The sequence below is a fragment of the Myotis myotis genome, unplaced genomic scaffold (genome assembly GCF_014108235.1).
Source record: "Myotis myotis isolate mMyoMyo1 unplaced genomic scaffold, mMyoMyo1.p scaffold_m19_p_6, whole genome shotgun sequence".
NCBI lineage: Eukaryota > Metazoa > Chordata > Mammalia > Chiroptera > Vespertilionidae > Myotis > Myotis myotis.
The window spans coordinates 92,606,798-92,631,739 of record NW_023416368.1 but is presented as its reverse complement, the minus strand read 5'-3'; the positions used below and the strand labels follow the sequence as shown (position 1 = coordinate 92,631,739).

Below are 24,942 nucleotides of genomic sequence, written 5' to 3'. Positions count from 1 at the left end.
ACCAGAGGTAGAGGTGCTAAGTAATTTGTCTAGAATGCCAGACGTTCCAGAAGGTGGAGCAGAACCAAAATTTCACAGCCTTTAAATGATAAATTCCTCAAGTTCTTCCTAACCGCACAGCCTTGGAGTCTCCAGGCTCTCGAATTCCGAAACAGGCCCGAGACGAAAGCAATGCAAAGCTTCCCTGAGCGCTCATCACTCTCATGCGTGAGTCCACTTTGAATTCCGAGCAGGAATCTGCAGGGCCTGTTTAGGTGATGTGTCAGACTCGGCTTCTGCGCCCGAGGGACTACTGAGAGGCACAAAGGAGCCTGCTTTGTGAAGCACTAAGGAGGAAGAGGCACTGTGCCTGCAATTTGGACAAGCTGCCAGCAGAGGGCCAGCTGTTCCCAGAGAATGTGATGGGTGATGGGAAAATGAATGGGGCCTTGGGGAAAGAGGTGATTCTGGGGAAATCGATGAAATACTTATAAGAGCTATACTTATAATGGCACCCAGTGGACAGCGATGTCTGTGACACCCAAAATCTTGTTTTGAAACGGAAAATACCACCTACCTAATCTTAAGCAAGTTTGAGAGGACACTTACTTTTTCATAATTTTGGTGCGCTTGGCTTGAGAGAAGGTTTCAAGCTGCAGGGACTCGTGGGTGAGAAACGCTACTGCCAAATGGAAGTAATTGTTCCAGAGCTGTTCAAAATTAATTGTGTGGGCGAGAAGAAAAGGAAAATCACATTAACAAGGGTCATCACCAAATGGTGCCATTTGGAGCAAGTCACTTGCCAGGGATTAATTTTAAGAAATCCACAGGACTTCTTTTACTTCCTTGTGTTTCAATTATTCCGCCCTGAAATTTTTAATGAAATATTAATATTAACATGTTAATATTAATTTTAAAAAATCCAAACTATTATATTTGTCTATACTCCTGGGATAAAGGCAAGCTGCTGCCAAGAAGCATACCTATTTATAGTAAATGGTCTGGCAACATGTATGAAAAGCCCTAACATGCTGCCAAACTTCTGAAGCAGTAAATACTTCAGGACTTTATCCTGGCAAAATAAATCATGGCTATTTAAAAATACTGAGAACAAGGAAGGCCCTCCAAGTGCTATTTAAGCGAACAGAAAATGGAAACAATCTAAATGTTCATGAGAATATGCCTAAATAAATCATGGAGTAGCCAGACAATGGACTGTATCAGCCATTAAAAACATTGCAAAAATATTTACTATCATCAAGAAGATCAAAGAAAAAGTAAATAAAGTAGATTAATGGAGGTTATCAAAGAACTGCACAGCTCAATTCCATTTTGGCACATACATACAAATACATATGTACAGGTATGCATATACATATATACATACACACATCTACATGTATACTTATGACTCCCCACTTTTAACATTCCACAGATACAAAGATACGACCCAGCAGAGCACATCACCAACAGAGCGTAGGCTGGCACATAAGCTCCATGAGAGCAGGGCCCTGAGTGCCTTCACTGGGGCCTAGAACAGGCCGTGAACATGTAAATATTCTAATATTTGTTGATGAATGAATGAATGAATGAATGAATGAAGGTGCAGCTAGTGACCACCTGTTTGGTTATCACTTTGTGGACTTCCAACCAAGTGTGTACACAAACCACTCTTTAGAAACTGAACCATCTGTAGGCAGAGCACATGGGTTATGTTAACAGCAGAAGACAGTCTTTCAATTTCCGTCTTTTTGCTTAGTTATATTTTCTACCATTATTTTTTTTAACATGTATTAGTTTTACAGAAAGAAGAAAAAATCCTGTTTGACTATGTTTGGAGGACAGAGGAACAAAAATGTGTGCTTTAGGAAAGGACAAAGGACAAGAAAACCTTTTCATTTGGAAATGACAAAATCTTTGGTGACGTTTTCCAAAATGAGCTGGTTCTCATGCTTTGGCTGAGAATCCAAGGAACTCCTAGGTACGTAGCAGGCTTACCTGAAGTTCAAAGCCTGCCTGATCCATGAAACGCCTTGTGAGAACCTCAGCAAACTGGTTTATGGCTCGGAGGAAAACCCTTGGGGAGGAAAACACAGGGTAAGAAAGGCACCTTCGTGCTCACTGCAACACTTCCCATCTGTTAAAAACAAAGCAAAGCAAACCTGGGCTTGGCAACAGACGACCTTTAGATCAACCGAGGTCGTCAAGAGACCAGTGACAGAGCACGCCTGCAGAGGACACTGAAGGTCAGTGTCTGGAACTGACTACAAGCCCCATTCAAGGCTGCATCTCAACTTAGCCCGAGGGCAGAGCTGGGACAAGCCAGGCCTCCCGAGACGCTCTGCACTCTATCATGCTGCTGATCCAAAGTCTATGCAATGTTTCTCTATCTGCATAGAGAAGGGAAGGGCGTTTCTAGTCAGGTATGAGGACCTTGTAGAGCTAACAATAATGGTGAGAATAATGATTTACTTTATCTACCTCTTTAAAAATTCTGAAGCTCCTTTAATAGAACGTATGTATTTAGTTCATTTCACTTCCATTCAAAAGTATTTATTGTGGGCCAGAATCTACAAAGCGCTGGCTTAGGTTTTGCTTTGGAAGAGACTGTTCCTGTCTTACGACATTTAAACCTTGGTGGGGGCCATTTGCCATTTGACCCAAGAAAAAATATAGAAAATTCAATGAGGGGGTAAAGAGGTTTGGGAAACCCAAGGAAGAGAGGATCCAGGTCAGAAAGGCTCCCTTCACAGATGCCACCTGAGAAGGACCTGAAGGAGTGAGTGGCAGGGTGACAGCCAGAGGTGAGAAGGAGGTGAGGCAGGAGGCAGAGCAGCGTGAAGGGAAGGACAGAAGACGCTCGGGGGCTGGGAAGCGGCCAGTTTGGCTGGAGCGCGGCTTGGAGACAGAGGGAAGAGTGGAGGGTAAGGCTAGAAAAGCAGGCAGGGCCAGGATGCCGTCTTTGACCATCAGAATGACGAAGACCATATGGAGCCGCTGGCAGGTGCCATGGAGAGTTGATGCTGACGATTCGGTGAGGAGACTACAGTAGAGAGAAGGGGGTAGAGAGCCGGGTCAGAGCAACAGCAGCAGCCGGTGAAATCGGGAACATGAGCACACAAACCAGGCTCATGGAAGTGGGAGGAGCCTTGCTTTACAGACGGTGGATTGGAGGCAAAGGATTTCACAGGCCTTCACAAAAGTCAGAGAGCTATTACCAGGCCCAAGTGCAGTGACTCCTGAACAACGCAGGGGTTAGGGACACTGACCCCCGGCGCAGTGAAAAATCCTCATATAATTTTTTACTCCCCCAAAACTTAACTACAGTCAGTCCTTTGTACACTCGGGTTTCACACTGGCGGATTCAACTAACTGTGGATCAAAAATGGTGTTTATTATCTGAAGTTGGGAATCGTGGATGCAGAGGGCTGATTATATTAATAGTCTACTATTGACTGGAAGCCTTACTGATAACATAAATAGCCAATTAACTCATATTTTGTATGTTACATGTATCATGTACTGTAGTCTTACAATAAAGTATGCTAGAGCAAGGCAATATTATTTTAAAAACATAAGGAAGAGAAAATACATTTACTGTGTTTATTGAAAGAAATCCATATAGATGGATCCTCAGAGTTCAGCCCATGTTGCTCAAGGGTCAGCAGTATTCAGAGTCAAATGCCCCGGGCCTGCCCAGGCGGGCTTACCTGCTCTGAGTCATATTCATGACCATCCAGTCTTTGGCATAAACATTCTTTCCAATCAGATCCTTAAACATGATAAAAGTTTCCATGAGGAAGTCCTGCAGAGAACAAAGGAATGGCTGGAGGAAAACTGGGCTGCATGTCATGAGCCTTCCTCGGCATGTGGACAAGAAGAAAACTACACCAGAATAAGCTGTCCTAGTCCCTCACCGACAGCTTAGCTTTTTAATAAGGTTTTGGGGATAGCAAGCATTTTACAGCTATCGTATGATTTGATTCTTACATCATATACTCTGATGAAAAAACTGCCCACATTTTACAAATGATAAAGCTGAGGCTGTGAAAAATTAAACAACTTGCTCAGAGTTGTAGAAACGAGGAAGCAGAAGAGCTGAGGGAAAAACTTGGGGTTCTGAACTCTCCGTTTAAAGTCAAGTGCTGTCTGAATGGGGCTACTGCATTTAAAACAAATCCACCAACAATGGTTGGAAAACTGGTATTTCAAATGACTGAGTCCAATTTTCCTTTATTATTGTTAGAACAGAACAAACATGCTGTAAGTAGAAGCAAAGTCAGGGTTCTTCCTATTCCAGGAAGGCAGCCACATGAAGCCTGGGAGAAGGGTCCTAACTGGTCCTTAAAAGAGATTCCAGCAGTGGATCATGATGACCGTATTAACTGATAATCAAAGTCCAATATTGGCCAAACAGCGGTTTTACTCAAAGGGGGGGCTATGAGCAAAAAGGAACACAGAACAACTGAGCTAAAAACCAAAGCTAAAAACTTTGAAAAGCTTTTTTATTTATTAGCTAGTTAAATTTAGACATTTTCCACTCGGATTCCTGAAATGGAAACCCTGTCCAATTTCTCTGACACCGAACCAATGCAGTTCTATCTTATGAACTGCACCATGTAGCAGAAAGAACACAGGGCGTGGGGGGCAGGAGGCCTGGGCTCTATTTCGAACTGTACTCCTTGGGACACTGGTCAAGGTGGTTAACTCCCTGCACTTTGGATGCCAAACAGCATGGGAGTGAGGGTAACTCTGGCTGGAAAATCTGTGATGCCCCTGAATCTTCCCTTCGGTTCAATGAGTCAAACTTTGCTTTCTCAATTCTGAAATCATAGACGTATTTCATGCCTCTTAACATTTTTCATCAGATTTTAAGTGTTCCCACCAATTCATTAACTATTCTATTAACCGGTTCCCTCAATTCAAAAGAATTCATGGTTTGTGAACAAGGATTCGATTTGGATGCCAAGGACTCCACATTGAACTCTTGGTAATCTAAGGGTAAACAGTGATCGAATAATAAAGGCAAATTCCCAGTTTCTTTTGCTCATAGCCCCCTTTTCAGTAAAACAGCTGTTTGGCCAATCCCTCCTTTTATCTACCACTTCCCAGTCTTTCAAGTGATTCATTCAGAAGGCAGCAGGAGGGGGGGCAATCTACTGAAAGTCAGAAGATCTAGGTGTGCAACATAACCCTCCACCAAAGCCTACAATTCCCCATGGGGATAATCTTCTTTTTAATTAAATAAAAGCGGGGGAAGAGCTCACCCTTGTTTTAGAAAACACGAGTTAAAACTGTTTTGTTTTTTGCTTACTTAATGGAACCAAATTGTCAAGAGTTTGAATTTAGTATAACTTCCACTATTCTATTTGTTTTCTGAAGGAACTTTTTAAAAAGTCACTAAACTATTTCTATATTAATTTTAACTTACATCATAATAGTAATAAGATTATTGTTATAAATAGCTCATCTTCCAAGGCCATTAACTACATGTCAAGCACAAAGCTAGTCATTTTCTATGCATCGATTCAATCAATACTCAACTCACAGTACCCCTCAAAGTAGGTACTGCGTACTGCCTTACAGATGAGAAAACTGAGGTTAATGAAGTGAAAGCTTGCCTAAAATTTCATAGAAGGAAGTGGAAGAGCCAGAACTCAAACCCAGATCTGGGTTCTTAAATCTACTACACCATCTGCCTATGGAGGAGGAACAATGCTACCCTACCGGAAGCTTCCATCTCTCCCCTCCCCCCTTCCTTCCTAATTCTCATGCGCCTGGCCTCGCAGGCACGCCTACTCATTGCTGCGGGTCCTGTGCCACACGGCCTGCCAGAGCATGGCCCGAGTAGGCCTCCAGATTAAGCCACATGGTCCAATACAGCATTTGGAGAGTTCATGACTGGGCCAACTACTAAATACTACTAAGCAGTCGTTTCTCTCCAATTCCCTGTGTTTTTCCATCATGGGACCTCACTAAATGGAGGGTGACTGGCATGAAAGGAGCTGGGTGTCCTTGTGTGCAATGGCCATAGACCATTCAGAAAGGAGACAATCTAGGGCACAAAGAAGACTGAAATATGCATGGACGATGGGAAGTGATTGAGAGCAAAGACCACTGCCATGGGACATCAAATTGCTAATCCAGATCCACGTCCAGCTCACTGCTTACAAGATGATACACCATCAGGGACATTTACCAGCCACTAAAAAAATCCCTGAAGGGAAGAATTCTGGGGGCAGCCAGAGGCCTGGCTTAGCCCCTCAGGTAACCTTTGCTTATACCCTGAATAGTAACTGAGAAAAATTTTCTTGTTTAAAACAAGGGAATGGAATACTTTCAACTGAAGATATACAGGTTGTAAGGGGCAGGCATTACCTCTTCTTGTCTCCCTTTCCAGGAACTACTGAAAAGGATGCCTTCAACCACATCTCAGAAGACCTTGTACACCTCTGTCCCCTAAAACCCTTGCCAGGCAGGAGTAAGTATTAGTAAGTATTGTCCCTAAAAATAAGACACTACTCTCTTTTGAGAGCAAAAACATCTCCCAAAGGTTTCTAAATAAAGCTCTCTTTAAGCCCAAGAAACTCAGGGGGTTGAGTGAGGACCCCGGGTATACAAATTATACTCGTCTTCAAATCCTATCCCAGAGAGAAAGAATGAACACTTCCCTTTTCTTTATCACTATGGACCCCACATGAGAGGAGCTGGCATGAAGGTGGATGGGGAGAGACCCCTGGACGCCTGGTGCTCAGTTTTGGTTACTGTTTATGCGGAATGTAAGAATCCTGAAGGTCACCAGGACTCAGTGAAGACAACTTACACTGATGTCTTGGTTGGTTTTGAAAATGTTGATATAGTGGGTGTAGTGGCTGTCGTCCATCTGCCGCAGGATGGCAATCATGCACGCAACAAAACTCCCCTGCAGGAGAAAAAACACAGGAACCAAGCCCCTTACCAGCAGTTCTCAACCTGTGGGTCTCGACCCCCTTGGGGGTCGAACGACCCTTTCACAGGGGTCGCCTAAGACCATTGGAAAACACATATATAATTACATATTGTTTTTGTGATTAATCACTATGCTTTAATTATGTTCAATTTGTAACGATGAAATTGGGGGTCACCACAACATGAGGAACTGTATTGAAGGGTCGCAGCATTAGGAAGGTTGAGAACCACTGCCTTAGACCAACTGACAAACAAGATTTGGGCACATGTACTTGGCTTTCCCAGCCAATCACCTAAGCAGGGACCAAACAAACTGGAAACATTCCAAGGGTTCCCAGGGTACGCGCTGTGCTGTTTCTGCCCGAATTGACCTCTTCAATGTTGAGGTGAGGAATGTGGAGGGCTTCCCACATCCCGTGAGCAGCGAAGGTTTGTGCAGCCAGTAGGTCAGGGGCCACTGCCTTCACGATCTCAGCTAGAGTACTAGTGAAACCCCAGCTTGTGGACTCCAGCTTCTTGTTGAGGCAGAGTTGTCGGCTAGAGGTCCAGAGAGAAACGTCTGGAATACTTAGTGTTGGGAGGAATATGGTTTGGAGGAAAAAGAGATGGCAAAACAGAGCGGAGGAACAGAGAAGACAGGAAGTGAGGCTCCTGGTGGAACACTTCAATGTCATTTCAGCAACTCTAGGAGCCGGGAGCCAGTTACTCCCAGTATGTCACACGCGTGTAACTGTGCACCTATTAGATGATTACTATCATTTCTATTTTTGAGGTCAGGAATTACATATTTAATGTGCTTTCCCCTCATCCAAATGTATTTGAATTATAATTTTTCTAGCCAGAGGGCAAATATCCAGAGGTAAATAGCTTCCTGTATTGGCATCATTATGAAAACAACACAAATTTAAATGAATTTGGCACAGAGCAGATGAATATACAGCTGTTCTTGGGATGGAGGGAATGACTTTCTAAACACAAAACAACCAAGTCTATTCGTGTACTACTCTTTCTGAATGAGTCTATCTTAACCTCTTTCATTTTAAAAGTTGATTTTTCTAACCCCAGCTGGTTTGGTTCAGTGGATAGAGCGTCAGACTGCGGACTGAAGGGTCCCAGGTTTGATTCCAGTCAAGGGCACATGCCTGGGTTGCAGGCTCGATCCCCAGTTGGGGGTGTGAAGGTAATCAATGATTCTCTTTCATCGTTGATGTTTCTATCTCTCTGCCCCTCTCCCTTCCTCTCTGAAATCAATAAAAATATATATTTTTTAAAAAGTTGCTTTTTCTAATTATAACACAATGTAAATTTAATGCACTAAGGCTTGTCACATATACTGCAATCCAGCATTGAGTTTACATTCCCATCAGTGTCTACAGTGTAGACTCTACACCATTGTTTCTCCAGGCTTTTACCTATTCATGGTATTGAGCTTTTATTTAATCTCATTTTTGGTTAATTTGCATTTCCTGCTCTGAATTACACATTGTGTCCATAGGTTTGTCAGTCACTTATTTTTCTCCCTTTGCTGTTTGCTCATATTCTTTATCCTTTTTTAATTAAAATATGTTTTAGTGGTTTTTAATCCCTCTTTAAATATTAAGGCTATTAGCCACTTGTCACATATTTTAAAATGAATTTTTATAATTTGGTGCTTAAAGTTTCATTTGCCTATATAAAATTTTTTTTCACATATAAGACTTTAAATTTTTTACCTAGCAAAATCTATTGTCTTCTTTGATGGTATCCTTTCAATTTTTTAAAAATATATTTTATTGATTTTTTAGAGAGGAAGGGAGAGGGATAGAGAGTTAGAAACATCGTTGAGAGAGAAGCATCAATCAGCTGCCTCCTGCACACCCCCTACTGGGGACGTGCCTGCAACCAAGGTACATGCCCTTGACCTGAATCAAAGCTGGGACCCTTTAGTCCCCAGGCCGACGCTCTATCCAGTGAGCCAAACCAGCTAGGGCCTTTCAATTTTTAAAAAAATCATGAATCTCTTTTTTCTTAAAAATAGGTATATATCAGTAGTCGGCAAACTCATTAGTCAACAGAGCCAAATATCAACAGTACAACGATTGAAATTTCTTTTGAGAGCCAAATTTTTTAAACTTAAACTATATAGGTAGGTACCTTGTTATTAACTTAATTAGGGTACTCCTAAGGCTTAGGAAGAGCCACACTCAAGGGGCCAAAGAGCCGTAGTTTGCCGACCACGGGTATATATTCATTTGTATTTTCTTTTAGCTGCCTTAGGATTTTTTTTTTTTTTTTTTTTTTTTACATTAAGCCATTCATTCTATCTGAAATTTATTTTGTGGGTATAACATAAAAGTCAAACAGATTTTTTCCACACTGTTCATATATTTTCCAAATAAAATTTATTAAAAATCTTCACTTTCCCCATTGAAAGGTAAAATTTTTCATTTAATCGAAAGGCTCCTTTTAAATTCCCTCAGTTCTGTCCTGTTGATATATGTACTCTATTGCTTGAGTCCAACACTATTTTAATTACTGCAGCATTACAATGTTTTCAAATCTGGCATGCATATCCTGCATTATCACTTCTATTGGGCTATTCATTATGTGTATCTTCCATTTATTTTTTACTCTAATATTTTTGTGACTCTACATTAAATGAACATTTTTTTGAAATTTCTGCATAGCTGTTTTTGTAATATAGAAAGGTCGCTGAATAATATTTATTTTAAAAGCACTTAGTTTAATAAATTATTCATCAGTTATTAAGATTTCAGTTAACTCTCTTGGGTTCCCTAGATATGGTAGCCATTTCAGCTAAAAATAATGACAATTATGATATTTTTCCTTTTCAATATTTATATTTAGAGTGGGTTTTATTTTGGTCTTATTACATTGGCTAGAACTTATAGAAAATCTCAACAGTGTTGAGATTTAATATTTTAATTCTCCTTTTTATGGCCATTACCTAATGTGTGCCTGGTGACTGCATGTTAAAAACATCTCCTATTCTTAATTTGGAATAGATGTTATATCACATATATTTTCGCATCTTTGGAGTCATGAAGCATTTTTCCTTTTGTTTGATATATTTTATTAATGAACCCTCTAATATTTAGCTATTCTTGAATATCCAGAACTTTATTAAGCCATCTATATAGTTATGAAAACAATACATATATAGTGTGTGTATATGGATATGTTATATATATGTATGTGTGTATTTCTTTTTGTGACTGTGTCTTTGCCTCTTTGTATGTCTTTCCCTCGCTTTCTCCGTCTTACGTTTATCTTTCCCAAGCATTCTCGCTGTGCTCGCCCGGTCCCTCTGTCACTCATGCATCTCAGCCATGTCCACAGCCATCATCTTGCTTTAACAGAGACATGGCAGCAGTTCAGCCACTTTCACATTCACATCCTCATCCTTCCTTTCAAACATACTGAGCCACCATCCCTGAGTTAAACAACAAGAGGGGTAAACGATGATTCTACCAACAGGAGCTGAAGAGGTAAATTCAATTTCAGACATACTAAGTATTATGTGTATCAATATATCACTTCCTAATCAGCATAGTTACCAACCTGCCTTTCTTTAAATATTCTTTACATAATGGCAGCAATGGTGTGGCAATAACATTAATGGTGTGTCCAGCCAGTAGCTACACCTTTAATACAAGAACTAGATCCCTTTATAATAAGCTTTGGATCATCCTGAGTGTTGATCTAGCAGAAAGACAACGTTTTGCTTGCAGGCATTTCTCTACAAGCTTATTTGGATCGGCTCCAGCACCTGCATGGAGATCTATGAGGGACCTCTTAGGATTTCTGCCTTCGCTGGAAGGCCCTTCCCCACACACCCACACTCCCTCACCTTCTGCAAGTCTTTGTCTAAGTTCTACCTTCTCAGGAGAGCCATTCTTAACCATCTTGTTTAAATTCTCCCACCTTTATCCTGCACATTTTTTTCTCCAGAGCACTTATCTCCTCGTTCTAACACTATGCATTATTTGCTGTTGCTGTAACTACTAGATGGGAAGCTCTGCTAAGGTTGTGGTTTCTGTCTGTTCTGTCCCTGATGTATCGCCAGTGTCTAGAAGAGCACCTGGCATACAGTAGCTCCTTAATACACATCTGTTGACTAAATAAATGGTTTTTATTTACTACAGCAATTTGGGATAGCTTTCTTACTATGTCCTCTAATGAAAATCTAATTATATCTTTTAATATCACAAATAAAAGATGCTTTGCTTTTATAATGATACAACTTGGCTTTCAATAGTTACCTGTGGTTTCAGTCATATATTCTGACATCTAATAGACAAAGTAGATGGAGAATGAGAGGCCAGAGCAACACAGGCACTTCTAAAAGCATCTTAATCACAGGTTCTTGAAAATGTTTGTTTTTTTCTTTGAACCAAAAGCGCTTTTCTTTGAACAAGGTGTTGATCTATAAGCACACTGAACATTAGTGGAACCAGGATGCAAGGGGGAAACTGAACTGACCCGAATTCTTCCCGGGCACCTAAAGGGCACAGTTGGAAACAACTTGGTAAAAGCTGCTGGGGACGGGGTTGGTTGACAACATGCCCAGGCTCTGAGCCAGGCTGGCTGCCTGGTCCCAACCCTACTTCAACCCTCTGGCATGTATGTAACCTCACCAGGTTTCGTAACCACTCTTTGCATATTTCCTCATTTGAAAAATGGAGCTAATGAAAGAGCTTCCTAACAGGATGGGTGCAAGCTTTTGTTGAATTATAAAGTGCTTAAGACAGTTTCTGGAACACACAAATAACTGGCTAATGACTTCTATTATCAGCACTACAGCTGGGAGCTGTCACTATTATGGGTCTAACGAGGAGGATCCAGACAGAGCCTGCAGAAACAGAGTCAGAACTAAATTACTTGAGATGGTAGAGGAAATGCTGAAGGCAGCTACCAAAACCCCTCGTTTTCTGCTCACAAAGACTCAGATTTTCCTTGAATAAAATATTAAATACTCAGAATATTTAGTCCAACAGAAACAGCATTATCAGTCTCCCTAGGGTGCCCGCACGTCTCGGTGGGTCTTGGTGGGTCTCCGCTTTAATGTATTAGACCAGGCTTTTGTTTAACCTTCAACCTGAGCAAGACTCCTCAGGGATGGACTGGCATGCCTTATATTTAGGGAATTCTTAAAAACGCTCCCCCTTAACCTTCCCACCCTGTTGGGTCGTCTTCCCACAAGAGAAAACCAGTCAGAGTTAAGATCTGCTTGCAGTGGTAACACGCCACCCATCCCATCCGGGGAGGCTGGGAAGTTCCAGACCCCTCACGCCCAAGCCACAGTGTGTGCAGGCGCAGATGCACACGGGGCTGGGCGGGCAGCACACGGGGCTGGGCGGAGCCTGTGAGTCTGGTCCAGACGCTGGTCCCAGGCCTCACATTAAGGCAGGTGGGACGCTGAGGCAGCAGCAGCAGCGGCCGGGGGCCCCTGAAGCGATACTCACGACGTGGGGAGACTGCCGGTTCATCGCGATCACGGTCCGATTGATCCTCCTCAGCAGCCGCTCCATGATTAGCTGTATGTGCATGGCCGTGGGGCCCTGGGGAGACAGACAGGCACACCCCTCTGACTGGGCACTTTTCTGCGGGAAACCCTGAAGAGGTTGTTTCTGGCTCCTCCCTCCCAAGCAACCTCTCATCCAAAAGGAAAACACGGTTGCACAGAAAAATACATAATGTCGACACGAAGGACTCAGGTGAAAGTCATCAGCTGTAACATTCTGAAGATGAGCATGGGGCTGCCGGGGAAGGCCGCCCTGACAGTCCAGACCGCCGGGTCCCCGGGGCGCTCACTGTGGCCACGGACTCTGCACAGTTTTGGGAGGACAGCATTGGCACGAGGTCCTTGGTCCCGATTCTGATCAGGTCAGGTTGCCCAGGACAATTAGGTACACGCCCGGGAAGTGAAAGGCAATAATGCAAAGTTCGCAGTAGGAGGAAAACCCCCGAGAAACGCAAGTCAAGGAGATGTGTTCAAAATTCCTGTGTTGAAGCTCTAACCAGTACTGTGATGGCTTTTGGCCATGGGGACTTTGGGGGCATTCGGTCATGAAGGCAAGGCCCTGGGTCTGATGGGATTAGTGTCCAAGTCAGAGACTGAGAGTTTGCCTACCTGTGAGCTCCGAGGACAGCCCTCAGGCAAACCCCACCATGCCCGCACCTTGACCTTGGGCCTCCAGCCTCCAGCCTAGTCTATGGTACCGCAGGTTCTCAAATAATGTCATTGCATTTTGATGTTGATGAGATGTCAGAGAAACTTAACTCTGTTTACCGTAAGTAGCCCATGGTAAAACGTCTCATTATACATGGTTTCACTTAAAGTCACAGAATCTATCAATGACATTAAATGAGGACTGACTTCTTCAAAAAATGGTTATTGAATCCATTGGGGTGACATGGCTAATAAAATTATATAGGTTTCAAGTGTACAATTCTGTAATACATCATCTGTATATTGTATTGTGTTCACCACCCCAAGTCAAGTCTCCTTCCATCATCATTTACCCTCTTCTGACTCTCCCCACCCCCCTTTCCCTCTGGTAATCCCCACAGTGTTGTCTGTGTCTGTGAGTTTTTTGTTTTTTCCTTAATCCTTCACCGTTTTCATTCAGCGCCCCCAACCCCCTCCCCTCTGACAGCTGTCAGTCTATTGTATGTATCTATGAGGCTGTTTCTATTTTGTTTGTTTATTATGTTCATCAGATTCCACATGTAAGTGAAGTAAAATGATATTTTTTCTTTTACTGACTGGCTTTTTTCACTTAGCAGAATACTCTCCAGGCCCATCCATGCTGTTGCAAAAGGCAAGATTTCCTTCTTTTTTATGTCCACATAGTAGTCCATTGTGTAGATGTACCATAGCTTTTTTATCCACTCATCTACTGATGGGCACTTGAGCTACTTCCAAATCTTGGCTATTGTAAATAACACTGCAATAAACACAGGGGTGCATATATTCTTTTGAATTAGTGTTTCAGGTTTCTTAGGATATATTCCCAGAAGTGGAATAAGTAGGTCATAGGCAGTTCCATTTTTAATTTTTTGAGGTAACTCCATACTGTTTTCCACAGTGGCTGTACCGGTCTGCATTCCCACCCACAGCACATGAGGTTTTCCTTTTCTCCATATCTTTGCCTGCACTTGTTTGTTGATTTATTGATAAAAGCCATTTCCGACAGGTGTGAGGTGATATCTCATTATGGTTTTAATTTGCATCTCTCTGATGAAAACATTTAACTTCTTTCATATGTCTCTTGGCCATCTGTATGTCCTCTTTGGAGAAGTGTCTACTCAGGTCCTCTGCTCATTTTTTTTATCGTGTTGTTTGTCTGGACAGCCCAAGCAGACTAACATAGGGATTTAGCAGTTTGATTCTGTCAGGTGTGACTTTGAGCAATTATTTAACCTTGTTGAGCTTCAGTATTTCATAGCTGCAAATAAAAAGGTTCCCTTACAGGGATTAGTTAGGCAGATGAACACAAAAATGCCTCATTACTGTGTGCATCTGCCCAACTCATTTTTTATTTTTCCTTCTTTCTGTTTTTGTTTTATTTGGGGGGGCAGGGAGGAGTGATTTGGTGTTACACTCATTCAACTTCAACTTATTAATATTCAACCTGACTTTTCAAAGCCTTTACCCATTCTTGCTTCATGATATATATTTTGAAACTCCTGGTTAATGTTTCAAATAACTAAATCATTGCCGAATGTAGTTTTATTAAAACATCAAGTATTGTTAGCTTTCCCTCTCCCTCACTTCTTTCCTTCCTTGCTTTTTATTACTTATTTATTTGCTTCCCATTTCTTTGAATGAAAGTGATTCATAAAACCTGCCTCTTGCCCTGGTGGGGCGGCTCAGTTAGTTGGAGCATCGTCCTGTACATCAAAAGGTGGTGGGTTCGATTCCAGTCAGGGCACATACCCAGGTTGCAAGTTCAATCCCTGGCCTGGGTGCATGCGGGAGGCAACTGATCCATGTTTCTTGCTCACATTCATGTTTCTCTCTCTTTCTCTCTTATCATCTCTAAAATCAATTAAAAATTAAAACAACAACAACAACAAGCCCCCTGCCTGTCCTGGTGATGCTGCTTTCGCCTCCAATTACATAACATTTCCATACTCTACCCCTGAGGAGGTGTGTAAGTCGTCAAAGGGCCTTGTGTGGAGGAATGAACAGCATCCCCTGAGCCCTTAAGGTATTTGCCCTCCAGCAGGAGAGCTGGGGCATGAGTATGAATAAGCAAAGCACAGAGATGCCTGAGGTCAGCTCCAGGAGGGCAGGGCACTTGCTCCTCTTGTTCCCTCAGGCATTCTTAGACCTATCACAGGGCCTGGAGCATGGGGGCGGCTTAATAAGTGTTTGTGAACCAAATTCATAATTCAAGGTACAAAAGGATAATACCCTTAAAAAAGACATAAGGAGGCGGAAGGAAGTAGCAGAGTGTGGAGTTTGGGCAGGATTGTGCCAGGAACAACTTCTTGGAGGTGTTTATTGCAGCTGGACTTTGGAGAATAAGGACAAGGAGGAGATAAAGCTTTGGGAAGGAGAGGGAATCCTGGACTGTAAAAGAGGCACAGGAATCAGTGCCAGTAAGTAGAGCCAGGAATTAGCTGAGGAGATGAGAGAATACGGGAAGACACAGGAAGTTAGCTTGTACGTTTTTAAATGCTTATGGTGGGGGGGAAAAAGCAACATACCATCACCACCAACAAAAATGATTGAATTTACTATTTTAACAGAGTTTAAAGATCAATAATTTTGAATGCCTATACTCATTATAGGAAACATTATAGGGAAGAGAAAAATAATTTTAAGCCAGTTAAAAAAAATAATTTTAAGTCATTTCTGAAGAATCATTCTCTGTAGTAAGAAGGTAGACAGAGATATTATATATATTTTTTTAAAAAACAACAACAGCAGGATCAGAAGAATGAAAGAAGTCATCTCGAACAATTCCTACGCATTATTGAATGGCAAAGTGGGCACCATGAGATTGCCAAAGGATAAAGAGCTGGTAATACTGGGACTAGAAACCCTGCACTGCCCAATCCCTGTGTCTCAGATTAGTTTAGGCTCATTTACGTAAATGCGTTTAGAGGCCATAGCCCTCACTAGGCCAGAGTGCCTAGCACACTGTTGCCAACTTTATGGGGCTTTGTGCTTCATTTTAGTTTTTTAATTACTGAGTTGTAAAGAGTTACATTTTAAAAATGTTATTGTTATTATGACATGAGTAATCACATTTATTTATTTGTCACAAAGTCCTTGGTTAGGAATCAAATCCTTAATCACAAAATTCCTTATGGGAAAGTTACTCCATTTTATAATGTGGTTTCTAAGAATACATTTAAGCAAAAAAAAGGAGGGGGGGAGGATGATCTATAATTAATACTAAATAGTAAAAATTGGGGCTCAGGGGAAGAAGAGACAGCAGGTACATAGCAGTGTGTCCTGCTGTCCCTCTGTGGCAGAGGTGTGAACTCTCAGAAATGCAGGCATGCCCATGTCATGCCCAGCAGGAGATGAGTCAGGCTGTGGCCAAACTGGGGTGGACGCTGAGAGGTGAACACAGGACCTACCTATGGGGAAAGGGCAGCGTTTCTCCTATCCCTCAGCAGAACTGAATCTAAAGATATCGGTAAGAGAACGGGCTTAGGCAAAACCAACAGTGATTTCCCTGCTCTGTAAGTTAATGCCATGCAGTCATCGTGGGAGGTGGTGACCATGGTTAGTGCTAAACTGAACACATTCTGCGAGGTTTTCCAGCCTCTCTAGTGGAGGCTACGCCTCGGCTGTGGGCTGTGCTAGTCTGGGACATCGCAAATGCAGGCTGACTCCGCCCCAGGTTTTGATGGGCACAGTTGCCCACATCATAGAGACGAGGCCAGATAAGAAAACATGTAATTTCCTCGAGGCTCCGAAGGATCGAAGGATCGGCGTCAGAGACACTGTGAAAATGAGAACTTCCAAGAATCTCAGGAACATCTGCAATGGTGTGGCCAGGCACCAGAGGTTAAGAAGGCCAAGGTTTCTGCGTAAAAAGCAACGTGTAAACAAGCCTCTGGTTCTGACAGGTGCTCACAGGGCCTCACAGAGGACAAGCAGGAGAAGCGGGCAGTGCCGGCCCCAGCGGCAACAGACTCTCCTGGCCAAGACTTGCAGAGCAGGCTCCAGCAAGGACAAGCCTCTCTAACCATTTCCAAAACGGGGGCGGCCTGCCCAGTACCCAGATTCTCAACTGCCTGGGCCAAGCCCTGGGACCCGGAAGGCCACCACAGCGTCATTCTCGCCCGCGGCAACGGGACCAGTGTGTGCTGCAGACCACATCAGTGGCCATTTGACTCACCACATCTTTCCTGTCCAGCACTTCCAGGATGCTGCTCAGAAGCTGCGAGCTGGCCTCATGGTCAGGCTTGCTGGAGTTGTCGTCTAACTGGCCGCTGAGCTGGTCTGTGAGCAGCGGCAGGAGCACGTCTCTGCACTCTGAGACAGAAGAGGAGACAGCACCGCTGCAGGGCAGGACCACCGGCTGAAGGCCGCTCCCCGCTGCACCGCCTGCCTATTCCCCAGCCCCGGCTGGACTCCGCCCGCAGCGCTGGATCCCTCAGGAGCACCTGAATTTGGGAACTTCAGCCCTGTAACTCGATTTTTAAAACTCAGAAAACTGTACCAATCATAGGTAACTGTAACACAATGCTTAAAGTATTTAACAATTTCTTTAGCCATTTTTAAAAATTGCCAACTTGATACTTGAAAGCAAAGTCATATGAAACTAATAAACTAAGCAAGTTATACAGTTAGAAATTTTGTTTTGACAGAGACAGACATAGATACAGAGAACAGACTGATGGCTGCCAGCGGGGAGGGAGTGGGGACCTGGGTGAAACAGGTGAGGGGATTGAGAAGCACTGATTGTAGTTACAAAACAGCCATGGGGCTGTAAAGGACAGCACAGAGAATGTCGTCAGTAACACTGTAATCACGATGTATGGGGCCAGGTGGGCACGAGAAATATCAGGGGGATCACTTTGTAAAGATGTGATTGTCTAACCACTATGCTGTACACCTGGAACTAATACCAAGTAATACTGAATGTGAACTATAGTTGAAAAAAATGTGAAAAGTAGAAAAAAAAGTAAAATAATTTTGTTTTGACATTTTCTACCTAACTGAAAAAATTTACTCTAAAATTCTTATAACTACCCAGCTTCACTGCGACACTGTAATGTGCTTCACGGACATCCTGTCCACGTTTTCACAGGCACATGGGCCTCACAGAGGAGAGCCTGCATCTTCCTTTTGGAATCTTCACCTCGTAAAACATTACATGGCGAGTCTAGATATCCTGACACTCACACTCACAGAGTGACGGTCAACAGTGAGAACACTTCCCCTAAATGAACCCAAATAGGGCATGCTTGCTCCAGGGCGCAAACGCCCACCTTTACTGGCTTTTATCCTTTCTGCCTCTGCATCCTCAGAGGCAGAGGCATACCAAGATGTTTAGTAATATTACATTTTCTACTGCAGAGCACTCACTAGTTTTTTGTACCACTTCCAACTGTGTCCTTGCAAAAGGTGAAATCTCTAAGCACAAATTCATAGGGTCACAAACCATCAGAGTCAGAGGTTTCTCATTCGATCTAGTTCAAGTCCTTGGTTCCACAGAAACAGAAGTGGAAACTTAAAGTCACATGACCAGCCAGAGGCAAGGCCAGGATGGTTCTGTCACCATGATTCACTCAACTTTCCTCTTTCTGAGGAGTCCTGATGGTCTCACTCGCCTCCCCCAGGCAACACAAATTAACAGGAGGTCACCCTCAGGACTTCCTGACCTGCTGGAAGATGCAAAAGAAGTTCCCACAGCTGCCCACTCCAGCCAGTTTGGGATTTACTGGGGGAAAGACTTGCTATCGCACCTTTTCCCCCTATCAGCTTTAGGTCACAGTGATTTAGACTTAGTGGCTACATGCCTGACTCTTCAAAAAATGAGTAGTATTTTACCAGTGAAAGTATTTTCTTTCTCCACCTCCCTCCCCTCCCAGCAGTTTGCTAGTAATCCCCCTCCCCCAAAAATCACCCCTTTGATTTATAGCAGTGGTTCTCAACCTTCTGGCCCTTTAAATACAGTTCCTCATGTTGTGACCCAACCATAAAATTATTTTCGTTGCTACTTCATAACTGTAATGTTGCTACTGTTATGAATCGTAATGTAAATATATGATATGAAGGATGGTTTTAGGCGACCCGTGAAAGGGTTGTTCGACTGCCAAAGGGGTCGCGACCCACAGGTTGAGAACTGCTGATTTATAGTGTTTGCCAATTTCCATGGTGTAAATACTTCCACCACGGTTGATTTTCAGCTATTCATGTGACATGACTGACATGGAGATAGGACTAGATGCACATAATAAGTAGTGCTGGGCCAGATGCGCCATATTTTTAAATTGCCAACTTGATACTTGAAAGCAAAGCCATGAAACTAATAAACTAGTTGACCCTTGCCCCTAGTTTTCGAGGATATGGTACATATGGGCCAAAGAAGCAGCACTTATTTAAAAGGACTATCTTTCCTGCTTGCTTGTTACTTGCTGGGGTTCCTATTTTGCAGACAAAGCTCCCTAATTAATGAAACACTTGACTGTTCTAATTAAGGAGCACAGGGTTCGGCTCTTTTAGGAACTATTGCAGATACCGAACTGACTTCACCTTCTCCTTAAAGCTGGTTTCCCAGGAGGTTCTTAAGTGCCAGCAAACAACTGGCAAGGACATCAGTGGCACTTAACAGGGGGCCAGTGTTGGCTGCAGAAGCAAGAGCAGGACTTCAACAGGCAGCTGGTTTTGGTGGAGACTTACCCGACTGCCGAAAAAGATTACTCTCTACGATCTTGCTCATGCAGTTCAACTTCTGGCGAACCAACTGGTTGTCAGGGATGCTCTGAATGAACTTGCAGAAGAGCAAGCTGGAAGAGAAGCCCGTGGTTAGCATTTCCATGGCGCCAAGTTCAAGGTGCCCTTACCCAATTCCCCTCTGCTCTGAGGTTCACCTGGAAATCTCTCCCAAATGGCCTGAGAGTCTGTCTCGAGGAAGCAAAGGAGAGACTATATTCCTTGCTCACTACTGGGATCAGCCTTAGAGCTAACTCTGCTTAAACTTCCCAAGTACCCCCAGGGCCATAACCGCTTTCAGACCTGCCTTAACACTCAACTTCTGCAGAATCCCTTTTTGCTAACTCCACCCCAGTGCCCACTGCCATCTGACTTAGCATTCCTGGGATGCTTAGGTATAGGGCTGGAAGCATGTTATTATGTACTTTCTTCTGCAGTTAATTTTAGGTCTGCGCATCCCATTTCCCTTGACAACGTGCAAACCCCTTCAGAAGCAGGCTTTGTGGCTTCTCTTGAGTGTTCCCAGAACTGAGCACAAAATGGTTCAGTGAACACGCTTTTTGCAATTTACCTGAGCTCAACAGGATCGAACACCAGTTTGACGTCGTTAATTATGCTCGGAAGGTACTTCAGAGCTGCGCCCTGTAAGGAAACACCACAGGCAGCGTCAGTGGCCGAGCAGGACAAACACAGACTTCACTGCTTCAGCCCAGGACCCGAAGGCTTGGCTCTGAAACAGGGAACTGGGCACAGGTGTTCTTGCAACGAAGAGGAACGCTGATGTGATACACAGCCTCCTCAGATCTTTTTTTCCTGGAAAGTCAGGAGGCACAGCTTTCTGTCTGCACTGCTGACAGGCTCTGCCCACTTGGGAGTCATGTTTGTATCCAAGAGGTAGTTAAAACCTTGACCTCTCCCTCACAACTCTGCCCTAATGAGCAAAGAGGAAATAATAAAGTTCAAAAGTGAGTCTTTAGAGATGACCTATTTTACATTAAAAAAGGTGACAATGGCCGAAACCGGTTTGGCTCAGTGGATAGAGCGTCGGCCTGCGGACTGAAGGGTCCTGGGTTCAATTCCGGTCAGGGGCATGTGCCTGGGTTGCGGGCACATCCCCAGTAGGAGATGTGCAGGAGGCAGCTGATGTTTCTCTCTCATCGATGTTTCTAACTCTCTATCTCTCTCCCTTCCTCTCTGTAAAAAATCAATAAAATATATTTAAAAAAAAAAAAAAAGGTGACAATGATGAAAACGATGGTGACCCTGGGCTTGTGGAAAGACCAAGAGAACTAAAAATAAAAACCTTCCACCTTTAACATCAGAATCCAGGGCTAAATTCCCAGGGGCCACACCAGTCATTCAAGGGATTTCTCAAAGGGCAGCTTGTTTCTGGCAAACTGGCCCTTGAGAATACAAACGTGCCATAAACGTAACAGGTTTTCCCCTGTACTTTCTGTAAGTCATACTAAAATTCACAAGCTCTCACTAAAATTCACAAGAACTAGTTTCCCCCGCTGAGACTAGGTTCTATGTGACCCAGGCCATCCTCACTGACAGTGCTGGGGTCCCCACAAAGCCATCCTGACCTTGATCTTCACAGCTTCCTCCAGAGGCCTGTCCATTAGTGTATTGAAAGCGAGAAATAACTGGCGGATTGAGTTATTAAATTCATCTCCATCTTCACTTTGGCCATAAAATCTTAATCAGAAAAAGAGAAAAGGAGTGAGATTTTCCATCTTTAAAAGAAATGTTGAGATATATCTGTTGCCTAAACAACGGTGGCAGAGACCCATGCCTCCCTTGGTCACCACTTGGAATTGTACAAAGAGAAGTCGTAGCTGCTCTGAGATAGTTTTGGGGAGAAACCCAGTGGCCTGAGAAGTTATCACCACCTGCTATGACCATCAGGGAGGTCATTTGTATGTATAGACCGTCCTACCACAGAGCTCTCAGCCGGTCCACTATGGCCAGCCTGTCAGGAGGGATGCCGCGTGCTGTCAGAAGACCACCCTGTTGATGGCCTCATGCTGGTGGTCTCGGGGCACTGCCAGCACGGAGAGAACACAGGAAGCTGCTTGGCCTGGAGTGGCCGATGAGTCCAGCATGCTCACCTGCCTTCCTCAGCTCAGGAGCAGGATGCCCAATAAGCGTGGGACGCCCAGCTAAGTGCCCTACACAGCACACCTGCTATGCTCTACTCTTCAGCATCACTCCTTCCCTCCTGCCCCCTCCTCTCTGTGTCACTCTAATCATTTTGTCTCATCTAATCAAGTCCTGGCCTTTTGAGCTGAAGTTTCAGACAATGAGTAGAAAAGCCCTTCAACCCCCCAAAAACGTTCTGAACCCAGCCCTGTCCGCCAGTCCAGTTAGTGTCACTCTGTCCATTGAACTGGCCATGCTGGTTCCTCTCCAAGAGGGGTCTTCCCGGACACAGGACACCTTAGTCTTTACTGACGCATGCTTGTGTGATTAAAGTGCTCTGAAGTCTTCAAGACGTACCCACCAACTGAAAGGTTGGTTCATCCACGTCAGTAAGTATTACTGGACGAATGTGGCATTCATTCATTCTTTCTCTCTCCTCTCTCTCTCTCTCTCTCTCTCTCTCTCTCTCTCTCTCTCTCCCTCTCCCTCCCTCTCTCCCTCCCTCCCTCCCTTCCTCTGTTCCTTCCACTCTCTCTAAAAAGCAATAGAAAAAAATATCCTCAGGTGAGGATTAAAAAAAACAATCAACCACTTAAATTTTTCTTTTGTAACTTGTTTTCTATTGTCTAGAGATATTTGTCAATCATTTCTTGATTCATAAGAGCCTTTAATCAGTAAAGCTATTCACCTTTGATCTGTGCTATATGCTACAGGCTTTTTTTCTTCAGGTAACTTGTTTCTTCAGGTAACATGCTCCAGTCTGCAGACCCCTTCCTTCTGCCTTACAGATATATTTAACCATTTGGAAATCCAGCTACAATTACTGAAGGTCAGGGAAGGCACTGCATTGCAAGCATTCTCAGAAAAGGTACTTCCTTTTTCCTGATTTTTTCTCTTTCTGAAGGAGCCATTATTCTAGGAATCCAAACTGGGAATTATCTCTGTGGCTGTTTCACCAGACAGCTAAGTACGGTGTCAGCAAGGAGATCCCCCCCCGCCCCCCAGGCCAGGAAACATCTCCCCATATAACTGCCACCATTCTCCCTCTACTACCAACAACAGCCATGGTCCTAGATTTTACACCCAGCACTGCTATGAAGCCCCCTGCTGTGTTAAATACAGTCTTTCCTCCCTAGAGCTGCTGTCACCAACAAAGGCTTCCAGCAAACCGCACATGTTAGCCACCGGCATCCCTATGTCCTTCAGTCACTACTGCCCTAGAAATTCTACTGATCCAAACGGACTTCCCATGGACCTTCTCTGATGGTTTCATAGTCCACCTCCATCTTCAGCCCTGAAGTTCTGAAATTTGGCAACTTCATGACCCAGAGCTCACAGCGCTGAGCATGAGCACGAGGACGAAGGAAAACTACACAGGGAATGGGCAGCGTCAACACCTTGTCACAGTGACCATTACCTCAAGTAGAGCACCCTAGATTGGATGATGAATCTAAACAAGTACTTTAAGGCTTTCAAAGCAGCAAAAAGCAACTCTGTCTTGCTGGAGTCGTCTGCATTAGCCACGTAGAAGTTCAGTACCTTGGAGAGTTTCCTGAAAAGGGTGAGAAGGAAATGTCACTGGGAAAGTAGTCCTCAGAGGCTGGGGTAGGCGGGGGGGGGGGGGGGGGGGGGCGCTGGCACACTGGGGTACAGACGTCACAGCGGCCGTTTTCTCCTCTAGACTATGTCCTGAACGGGGAAGTTAGCTCCAGCTCCTTTGCAATTTACTTCCCTCAGGGCAGTCTAGATTCAGAACTTCCTTTCTGCTTAAATACAGGAATGGTTTCTTCCCCTTTGCAGGATGTTAAAACAGGATGAAAAAATGAAAGAGTTGAAGATTCAAATCCTGAAAAGACATTTTCGTCTCTGGTATGTTCTGTAGATGTTTTTAGATGTTCCTTGAAGGGAGAGATTGCCCATCTGAGACAGTTACCTTAAAGGATGTCTAATTCCCTCCCATCTGCCCAAACCTGTGGCAATCAGTAACTATAGAGCCAGAAGGAAACATCATGAGTGTGGGGAGACCAGGGCGCCCTTGGTCACGAACTCCCGACAGACAGCCCTGGTTAGAGATTGCAGACAGCTCCTTTTGTCTTTCTAGAGCCTTCAGACGAGGCACTGTCTGAATCTTCTGCTAATTCACGCTTTTGAGGGCACTGATATTGTGAACTTCCCTTCTGGGAATCTCCGAGTTTCTAAGAGAAAATCTGGAGGCAACATGTGGAACTGGCCAAATCCAGACTCCTCTCACCAGAGCGCTGCATTTCACCCTGTGTAATGAAGGTGCCCGTCAGGACCTCCTCGCCTATGGCTGCCGCCAGCGTGGAAAGTAAAGCCACTGGTGTTGCTGCTGCTTCCCCCCTGCAGTGGGCAGTGCAGCCCCCGTTACGCTGCAGGACACCTCTTTTATGTCACTTATGTGTTATTACATTTCTGGACTCTCATGCAAATAAAACTAAGGAGTTGTATAACTCAGAAGAGGACACAAGGGATGCATGATTTGACCTAAAGATCGGGTCAGCAGCTACCCCGACAGACCAGCTGGCAGCAATTGGCATGATGTGGCAAAAGCCTCTGTCAGAAGATCTTGCTGACCTCTGCTACATTCCTGTCACTACTTGTCACACTGCTTTGCACAATAACTGGAATGACAGGCCACGTAGACCACATGATGAACTTAGCGCTCCTGGGTACAGTGCAGAGCGAACATTTGCTGCTCTCCAGTCAGGGACCAAAGACAGAAAGAAATCTACACCATGGAAGAGGGAGAGACCATTCCCTCTCATGCAAAGAAGGGGAAATGAAGTCTTCTCATAGTTCACTAGTAATAATTGTACAGCACTGTGGCATAGGATTGAGAGCCTGACTTGCTCTTCTACCAGACATGGTTTTGTTTACTCCACTGTTTGATCCCCAGGGCCTCAGGCTAATCTCACTGACACCCGATTGCAAAGATCCTGAGT

General features: G+C 44.0%; 1 protein-coding gene across 1 annotated transcript in view; it reads right to left on the bottom strand.

Annotated features, from left to right (window-relative positions):
- DOCK5 (dedicator of cytokinesis 5) overlaps positions 1–24,942 on the bottom strand; it is a 206,434-nt gene that overhangs the window by 45,928 nt on the left and 135,564 nt on the right. The window contains exons 22-31 of the mRNA XM_036314683.1: positions 23,397–23,531; positions 21,424–21,535; positions 20,409–20,479; positions 19,805–19,911; positions 17,295–17,431; positions 12,393–12,488; positions 6,803–6,901; positions 3,690–3,784; positions 1,978–2,056; positions 589–689 (exon numbers count right to left, since the gene is read on the bottom strand). Coding sequence (XP_036170576.1) covers positions 589–689; positions 1,978–2,056; positions 3,690–3,784; positions 6,803–6,901; positions 12,393–12,488; positions 17,295–17,431; positions 19,805–19,911; positions 20,409–20,479; positions 21,424–21,535; positions 23,397–23,531 — 1,032 coding nt within the window. The remainder of the gene's footprint in view (positions 1–588; positions 690–1,977; positions 2,057–3,689; positions 3,785–6,802; positions 6,902–12,392; positions 12,489–17,294; positions 17,432–19,804; positions 19,912–20,408; positions 20,480–21,423; positions 21,536–23,396; positions 23,532–24,942) is intronic.